Here is a 9723-nt window from a genome sequence, read left to right as displayed (position 1 = left end):
GTGTTTTTTAAAAAGCCAAGCCTGAGTTTTGTTTTGTTTGCTTTTTAAATAACAGCTTTGTCAAGATGTAGTTCACATATACAAACCACCATTTTAAAGTGTACAGTGGAGTAGATTTTAGTATATTCACAGAGTTGTCTAAGCATCACCACCATCTCATTCCAAAACCTTTTCATCGCTCCAAAAAGACACCTCGAGCCCGTTAGCCATCACCCCGGTTCTCTGCAGCCTTCCCAGTGCCAGTCAGCGACCAGCTGCTTTCTGTCCCCATGGCTTTGCCTTTGCCAGGAATTTCATATGATGAAGTCATACAAGAAGTGATCTGGCGCCTTTCACTTGCAAAGTGTTTTCAAGTTTCATCCGCTTTACAGCCGGCATCGGCTCAAGCGAGATTGCACTCTACGATTGGCCACATTTTCTTTATTCACCGGTCCACGGGCATGTGGAGAATGTCCACTTTGGGTCTGTTATAAATCTTTTATGTACATGTGTTTTCAATTCCCTCTCATCCTCTGTCTTTTTTTTTTTTTGAGACAGAGTCTTACGATGTAATTCAGGCTGATCTTGAACCCACTATTATGCCCAGGCTGGCCTTGAACTCTTGGTGATCCTCCTGCTTCAGCCTCCTGAGTGCCAGGATTACAGGCATGCGCCACTTACCTGGCTTTCAATTCTCTTGAGTGTATGCTTAATAGTAGAAGTGCCAGTTTAACTTTCTGTAAAATTGCCAAGCTTTTCCAAAGCAACTGTACCATTTTCCATTCCCACCAACAATATATGAGGCTTCCAGTTTTATCTCACCCTCCCCAACATGCATTATTGCCTGGCTTTTAAAGTCACTGTCATTGTAGTGAAGGGATATCTCATTGCGGTATTTTCTGAGGGTTTTTTTGTTGTTGTTCTTTGGGGCTGGAGATCAAACCTAGACCCTTCTGCATGGTAGACAACCACTCTAACAGTGAGCTACATCCCCCAGCCCTGATCTCCCTAGTAACTAATGATGTTGAGCATCTTTTCATGTGCTCATCATCCATTTCTGTCTCTCTGTGTCTGTCTACTTATCTATATATCTACCTGTTTTTGCAGCACTGCGTATTTAACCCAGAGGTTCTTTACCGCAGAGTTACATCCCCAGTCTTTTTTGTTTATTTGTTTTTTGTTTTTTTGTTCCTTTGGTTTTTTGAGACAGGGTCTTGCTCTATAGTTCAGGCTGCCCCTCAATTCACCAGGCTGGCCTCAAACTTGTGGCAACCCTCCTGCCTCAGCCTCCTGAGTGCTGGGATAACAGATGTGCACCACCACACTTGGCTCTTGTCTTTTTTTTGAGACAGGTTCTTGTTAAATTGCCCAGGATAGGCTCAAATTTGCAGTCCTCCTGCTTCAGCCTCCGAGATCTTTTGCCCATTTTTAAATTGGATTATCTTTTTAGTAGTAGTAGTAATAGTAGTGGTGGTGGTGGTGGTGGTGGTGGTAGCAGCAGCAGCAGCACCATAGCTTGAACCCAGAGTCTCAAACATGGTAAGCAGATACTTCACCACTGAGCTACATCCCCAGTCGTTTTTTTTTGAGAGAGTTTTGATAAGATGCTCAGGCTGTCATCTAACTTGTCATCCTCCTGCCTCAAGCTCACAAGTACCTGGCATTCAGATGTATGCCACTGCATTTGGCTTATTATTGATTTTTGAATATTCTTTGTAAGCCAGGCATGGTGGCGCATGCCTGTAATCCCAGCATTCGGGAAGCTGAGGCAGGAGGATCGTTGCAAGTTCGAGACCAGCCTGGGCTACAAAGTGAGCGCAAGGCCAGCCTGAACTGCATAGCGAGACCCTGTCTCAAAAAGACAAAAAAATATATATTTTTTTTTCTTTGTATATTCTGAATACAAGTCTCTTGTCAGATATATTCTTTGCACATATTTTCTCTCATTCTGAGGGTTGTCCTTGCTTTATGATGTCCTCTGAAGCACAAACACTTTTAGTTTTGAAGTCCCACTGACTTTTTTCTTTGGTTGCTTGAGTTTTTGTTATCATAGCTAAGAAAACATTGCCTGATCTAAAGTTATAACAATTAATCTTGCTGGGCATGGTGGTGCACACCTGTAATCCCAGCATTCGGGCAGCTGAGGCAGGAGGCTCACCATGAGTCTGAGGCCATCCTGGACTACATAGTGAGACCCTGTCTCAAAAAAAAATAATTTTATGGCAAATTACACAGTTTTATTTGAGAAATGGGAACAACCTGCCCTTTCCACCCCAAGGTCCTAGACAGCACATACTTGTGTTTTATTGAGAGTTGTAAACCCAATATAGTGCATGTCCTTGTAATCCCAGCTATTTACAAGGCTGATTGGAAGGATCACAAGTTCAAAGCCAGCACAGGCAACTCAGTGAGACCCCATCTTTTGGTTTTTTTTTTTTTTTGGTACCGGGAATCGAACTCAGGATCTTGCACTTGCCAGACAGGTGCTTGTGCCGCTGAGCTATATCCCTGGCCCAAGACCCCATCTCAAAAAAAGAAAAAGAAATGAGAAAAACCCAAGTGGTATGGTTTTAGCTTGTATATTTAGGTCTGTGATCCATTATGAGTTAATTTTTATATATGGTGCAAGAATCCAACTTCATTATTTTTGCACATGGACATCCAGTTGCCCCAGCACCACTTGTTGAAATGCCTGTTCTGTCCTCATTGAGGTGTCCTGACCTCCTTATAGAAAATCAGTTGAGCATAATTGTATCAACTGCTTCTACCCACTCAGCTGTACACCGTACCTATGCACGCTCCAGTGTCTGGATCACCATAGCTTTGTACTAAGCTTTGAAACTGGGAGTATGAGACCTCCAACTTTGTTCCTTCTCATCTCAAGCCTTAGTTCTTGTTTGTTGGTTTCCCAAGACCCCTGCCAGCTGTAAGACAGTGGTGTTACATGGGCTACAAGAATCTCTCTATGACCCTAGCACTTGGGAGGCTGAGACCAGCTTGGTTCAAGGCCAGCCTTAACTACAGAGCGAGGCGCTGTCTCAAAAAGAAAATTCTCTCTCTCTCTCCCTCCTTCTCTGAGATACAGCCTCACTATGTTGACCACACTGGCCTTGAACTCCTGGCCTTGATTAAAGGCTTCAGCCTTTTAATCAATCCTTTTTACTGTGGAAAAACAATTGGAACAAGAGTGAAGACACTTACTGTACTTTCTCGTATTATACCACTTCCAGTTGTCAGGTTGCATTAGAGCAAGGAGAAGAAAGTTCCAGAGCCTGCCATCTGCAGGGCCTCCTGGCTGCCTGTGTGATACTTGGTTCCTGTCCTTTGTGACAGGAGGGAAGCCCTTCTAATACCCCCTCCTCCCTACAGGAGTAACAGCCAAATGAAGAAGCGGCCAACATCCGCAGTGGGCTACAAGAGGCCTATCAGCCAGTATGCTCGGGTTGCCATAGCAATGGGGTCCCACCCCAGATACAGGGTAAGAAGCTGGGAAATCACAGTGGGAGGGGAGAGAACCCCAAGGGAGAGGGTGCTTAAACCTCTGCTTCCTCTAAGTCCCCTGCACCCCGCCCCCGCCAACATTCAAGATTGACCGAGTGCCTAGGAGATACTGTCGCTGAGGCCGCTACTCACATCTGACATGTGATTGCATCACAGGCTGAAAATGTCATGTTTCTGGAGCTGGACGTGTCCCCTCCAGCAATCTTTGAGATGGAATTTTCTCATGACCAAGAGCAAGACCCTCGTGCACTACACATGGAGAGGCTCATGCGGTTGGACAGCTTTCTGGAAAGACCGTCCACGTCTAAAGTCCGAAAGTCCAGATCCTGGTCAGTACCGCTGTGCTCAGAGGGAGCAGTGGACTTAGGAGGGGGATCACACGGGCTGGTTGAGGCTGACGAGGGTCTTGGTGGCACCCAGAGGGCTGTGGAAGGGGAAGTAAAGACCTGACTCTTCTGTGACCTGCATCTCCCTCCCCTCCCCTTCCGCCCACTGTCCCCAACCCTGCAGGTGCCCGAGTCCCCAGTGGCCTCCGCCCTCCGCCGCACATGCCTCCGTGGCCTCCGCCCCTCTGCACCCTCCGACGGTGGTGGACCATGAGTGACAGCCTTCACAGTCAGGCTGCCCAGCGACACACTCCGACACGGGGCAGCCAGCCCTGGCTCATCTCATCCGCAGCTTGGTGGTGTGCGTTTGAGCGTGTGCATGTGCGCGTGTGCGTGCGTGTGTAGGATGGGGTGCCCACTCTTCTGCACCTCCTTTATTTAATCCATGTTATTTATTCGTGGAGCCAGTCATTGCCGGGGAAGCCTTCCGGGCCGCTGTGGTCCCTGCTGTACCCTCCTTCTCTCGGGACTGGAAACCCCCAGTCAGACCTCCAGCGCCTCCCGTGTCAGCCGCCCTCAGAGGGAGGCGCCAGTGCCTGAGGCAGCACAGCGTTCACCACCCGCTGCGTCTTCTCCATCTCTGACCCTGTGACGAGCAGCCCCTAAGCACTTTCTGGGATGAAGACTGCCAGGGGTCTGCTGAGGACAAGAGACCTGACAGTGCTGAGCCTGCACTCCCGGTGGATAGGGCTCTGTTCTCCCCTTCCTGGGGCTCAGACCACCTCTTCCAGCCTCTCAGGCTCTTTTGCAAGGACTTCGGTGACCTCACCAACACTGGCTTCCCCAGTTCGGCTTCCCACCCACCTTCCCAGCCTGGAATAGGAATCGTGAACCAAGTGGTTGATGCCATGTCGGGACCTGCAGGAAATGGACCCAGATGATGTGGACTGTCATCAAGCGAAGTCCCTCCTCTGGGTCTCTTTATTTCTGTCCCCACTTTGAGCTTCCTTTGGTCAACAAGTCGTCAGACCAACTCCCCACTTTTGAAATGTGTCTTCTTCCTGCTGTGGCCATTTTCCTCTGCAGCTGCCGGATCTCAGGTCGTCGCAGAAGGGATCAGTGTCATTCTACCGCTGCCTAAGCAAAGGTATCACAGCTTCCCTCTGCCTTCGGCACAGGAAACAGAGACTCAGGCAAAATCTTTGCCAGCTGTGTCTGTTGCCCCCATTTCCCAGTCATATTTTTGGCACACTATTTTGTTGAAAACTGACCCATTCTTTACCACTGATGAAATTGGCCCCATCTTACCTTCCTTTGTGACAGCCCAAAATGTCTCCAGATATTGCAGGTGATAAGTAAACTGCTTCCAAGAAAAAAAAAAATTGACTTTATTTTTTACTAGCAGGACAAAATTTTCATCCTTTAGTTTTTAAAATGCCTTTGCACATGTGCATCCTCACAGAATTGCCTAAGATTACCTTACTGTAGAAGTTAAATCTGAGTTAAAATGAAGTTCAGGGAGGCATGGTGGCACACACCTATAATCGCAGCACGGCCGTGGGGGGGCTGATCTAGGAGAATTGGAAGTTTGAGGCCAACCTGGGCTACAGAGAATTCGATGCCAGCTTGAGCTCCATAGTAAGATCCTGTCTCAAACAAAAATAAACAAAACAAACAACTACAACAAGTTCCATTCCACAGAGACACTAGATTCCTTCCATAATACTCTTTTAGTATGCTTCTCGAAATATATCCCCGATACTTTCTCTGTCTTTCAAGTAGAGACCTTAGATCTACTCAAGAAATGTTGACAAATACACAGATTTCTTACAGAAGGCACTGTAATTTAAACGTTTAATAGTTTACTATTTCATTTTATGGTGGTTGAAAAATTAGGAAGTTCTCTAATACTAAGGATCAGCAGATCAAATGGCTTGATTACCTTTGCAGTGTGTATTTTGGCAGAGGGGTGTAGAGGTAATTGCGCGTTAGGATCTCAGGCACCCTCAGTGGGAATCTCCCGTCCCTAGACTGAAAGCAGTTCCATCACTCGGGTAAAGCTGACAGATCTGTTTGAGGTTTGGTGCATGGCAGGCAGACATGGGGGCTCTTCTCTTCCCTTCGGGAAGTAAATCTTCCTTGCACCATTCAAGTTCTTCTCTGAGGAGCACATTTTGTTTGATTTAACTCAGTGATGCTGTCTTTTCTGCTGTTGTTTCTGGACTAGGTAACGGTTGAGCCTCTCAGTCACCATTTGCTCCTGTCTTTCAAGGGAATCACAGTTTTCATCAGAGCCTGAGAAGTCCATTGAGACTCAGGATTCAGATCAGAGGTTTGGCTGTGGTTGGGACAGCAGCTGTATGTGGCAGTCCCCCAGGTGGCCTGGCCACGGAGGGACCTCTGGGGCTGCATTGAGCAGCCTCTCCCGCTGATCTCTTTCTCGTTTGTGGATGAAGCAGCACGAGCCAGCCCGTTCCCCCGCTCCCCCCGGACACATCAACTCTGCATTGTCTGGTCACTTGTCCCTCACAGTCTTAGAGCACAATATTGCCCAACTTCACCACCCCCAGTCCGAGGGCTGGACCTGAGGTGTGTTCGGAGAAGGAGCCCCTGCCTGCAGTTTTGTGTCCGTGTGCATGTGTGTGAGCGTGCGTACGTGCGTGCGTGTGGCTACCTATACAGGGGACACTACACTCAACGAAAGATGTGCTGGAACAGGGCCCCAGAGGGTGGTTGGATCTCAGTCTCTTGTTCTCTCTTCTCTCTCCTTTTCCTTTGATGTATCACACATTTGACTGACAAAGTGAGGGCCTTGTTTAGGACCAAACTCCCATGTTTGTTGCTATGGTCTTTATTTAGGACAACAGTTAATGCAGTGGCCCATTCTCGTCACTCTATACATATGACTATATGGGACATATGTAATATATGAATATATATATAGAACATTACCTTCTGTCCCCTCGGCTAGGATGGAGGCCTCTGTGTTGAGCACCGCGGCTTGGTGTTGCTGGCAGCCTCAGGCCCCAGCCAAGTTCAAATGAACACAGTCGACAATAAAGGAATGAGTATCATTGCGGAGTCGCTTGCCTGTGTCTCTTTCCTTTGTTTCTTCCTACAATTACTCCCTTCTTCATTTTTCCCCTTCTGTCTTTTCCTCGTTTTTCCAGTAGGGGTTCGGGAGTTTTGGAGACCAGCAGCAGTTACTGACACGCTGGGAAAGAACTGGCTGTGAAATACAAAGATATCTATCTGCCCCAGAGTGCTGTGGGCCAGGCCCTGGGCTGTAGGGGAGGGCTGTGCCAAGGCTGCTGGTGTCTAGGCTGGCAGCCCCCAGCCAGTTAACTCTGAGCCATCAGCAGATTTCACAGGTGTCAAGGTGGGCTGTGTCAATGTCATACCCGCCTCCGCCCCTCTACTCTTCAGCCAAGAGGTGTTAAAGCAGGAAATAATGAAATAATGCGCAGAATTCCCATGGGTGTGCCTCGAAGGCTTTCACCGGGTCAGATGATGGACTGGCTGTGGGCTGGGTGTGTAGCTCAGGGTGGAGCGCTTGCCTACCGTGAGCCAGGCTCTGGGCCGTGTCCTGGGTACCACAGAACAAAGAAAAACAAACCAACCAGCCAAAAAGTAAAAGACTTAATTCCCTGTAGTGTGAAATCTTAGAGGAAATAAAAAGTAGCTTCTGCTAACAAACAAGCTCAAAGCCTCAAGCTCTGAGCCCAGGGGCACCGAGGTTCACCTGGTGGTTGTCTTGGCGCTGGTGGCTTTTTGGCGGGACTTCCTGCCTCTGCCAGGCTCCAACAGGTTCCAGGGCTGGGGGCTCTGCTGCGTGGGAAGCGTTTGCCAGGGGTTGCACATACGAGCTCCTGAAATCCTCCCAGGTGGGAGATCTCCAGAGGAAAGTTAGGGAAATTAATATTGACACAGGGATAGAGCCACGTGCGGTGGTGCTCGCCTGTAATCTCAGCTACTCGGTGATTCAAACCCCAACGCATGCGTGGGGCCACACTCAGGTGTACCTGGTGCACACACAGTGAGGCGGTTGTCGTGCTGCTGGTGGCTTCTTTGGAGGGACTTCCAGGCAGGAGGCAGGAGGCTTACAGTGTGAGGTCAGCCTGGATAATTTAGTGGAACTCTTTCAAAATAAAAAATAAGAGCCAGGTGCAGTGATCACACTCCTGTAATCCCAGCACTTGGGAGGCTGAGGCAGGAGGATTGTTGTGAGTTCGAGGCCAGCCTGGGCTACAAAGTGAGCTCAAGGCCAGCCTGAATTGCATAGCAAGACCCTGTCTCAAAAGACAAAGAAATAAAAATAAAAATAAAATAAAAATAAAAACAAAAGGCTGGGACATAACTCAATAGCACAGCACCCTGTGCCCTCAGGACCAAAAACCAAAACACTGAAAGACCAGTGATGAGGCTGTAGTTCCAGACTCAAAAGCCGGTATTTTTTCCTCTCTGCCACACTACTTCTCAAGCCAGTGAACACCTCAGGAAAACGCATAGTCCTCCACAGGTTTCACAGGTAGTGGGAGCCAGGGACAGAGACACAAAGTGATTTATCTCCTTTGACATGGTTGGGAATAAAACCAAATCTCTAGACCCTTGACCTGTGGGTTCTATTTTATTCTATTTGTTTTTGTAGTGCTGGGGATCAAACCAGGGCCTTGTGCACTGAGCTACATCCCCAGGCCTGATTGATTTTCAAACCACCCATTCATTCCCTTAGCAGTGGAATCATATGTGTAGGGCACATAGATGGCTTTCTAGAGCTCCATGGAAACAGCCAGAGAGCAGGTGCTCTCTCTTAGCTTGGGTCCTTTTTTTCTTTTTGTCTTTTTGAGACAGGGTCTCCCTATGCAGATCAGGCTGGCCTTGAGCTCACTTTGAGGCTGGTCTCAAACTTGCACCAATCCTCCTGCCTCAGCCTCCCAAGTGCTGGGATTACAGGTGTGCGCCACCACCTCCGGCCGGCCAGGTCTTTTGTTAACATGATAAGGACAAGGATGGAACAAGCCACAGGAATCACTCAGCCCAGGACTCAAGCACCATGAAGCCCCTCTAGCTCGCTACACTTCTTCCTCTGTTGGGGTCCGAGCTCTTCCTCAACTTCTCCAGATCATGACAGAGAATGTGTCTTCCAGTGGCTCCTGGTGGACACAATCCACTGTTTATTCCCAACTCTGGGAATGGGACTCTGATTTAGCAGTTTGGGTCAGTTGGTCAGGGGTAGAATATAGGAATGAAACCTCCAAGGGTCCCCCATTTGAATGGGTGGTGCTGCTGGCAGTAGTAGTGGAAATAAATGTATTCTTGAAAAAGATGAAGGCCGAGCCTGGGGCTGGGTAGCTTCGTGGCTGCACACGTGTGTAACCTTGCAAGGCCCTGGCTTCGGTCCTCAGCACTGGCAGAGCCGGGTGGAGACCGTGGCATGGGGATTGGAGGTGAAATGGGTTCTGGGAAGCCAGCACAAGAGATGTTCTTGGCCTCTTAGCCATTGGGCCTCTCACTCAGGGTAGGTTAAGATCATTTTAATTTGGCTCATCACACACACACACACACACACACACACACATATGCACATGGCCATTTCTCTTCTTACAGTGTGGTTGAGAGGTTACCTGTGACAAAATCGTTATTCACAGGTGTTCTGTTTTTTGGGTCCAGGATAAACCCATGTAGACGCTACAAAGATGACTTTCTGATATCCAGTCTTCTCTTCTTCCTTACTTAAAAAAATAATGCTGAGGGCTAGGGGGCAGCTCAGTGGTAAAGCACTTGCCTAGCATCTTCTGGGGTTTGATCCCCAGCACCACAGAGAAACAAAAACAGGGGCTGGGGATTTAGCTCAGCGGCACAGCGCCTGCCTGGCAAGTGCGAGGTCATGAGTTCAATTCCCAGTACCGGCGGGGGC

The 9723-nt window shown here is 48.5% G+C and overlaps 1 protein-coding gene across 1 annotated transcript in view; it reads left to right on the top strand.

Moving 5' to 3' along the window:
• Positions 1-6882, top strand: part of Kif3c (kinesin family member 3C) — a 40938-nt gene extending 34056 nt beyond the window's left edge. Inside the window, exons 6-8 of the mRNA XM_005400416.2 lie at positions 3349-3457; positions 3637-3809; positions 3991-6882. Coding sequence (XP_005400473.1) covers positions 3349-3457; positions 3637-3809; positions 3991-4084 — 376 coding nt within the window. The 3' untranslated portion in view covers positions 4085-6882. The remainder of the gene's footprint in view (positions 1-3348; positions 3458-3636; positions 3810-3990) is intronic.
• The last annotated feature ends 2841 nt before the right edge of the window (positions 6883-9723 follow it).

This window comes from Chinchilla lanigera, unplaced genomic scaffold, assembly GCF_000276665.1.
Source record: "Chinchilla lanigera isolate Chin_1 unplaced genomic scaffold, ChiLan1.0 scaffold00068, whole genome shotgun sequence".
Classification (NCBI taxonomy): Eukaryota; Metazoa; Chordata; class Mammalia; order Rodentia; family Chinchillidae; genus Chinchilla; species Chinchilla lanigera.
This window is presented reverse-complemented; position numbering and strand designations above follow the sequence as displayed.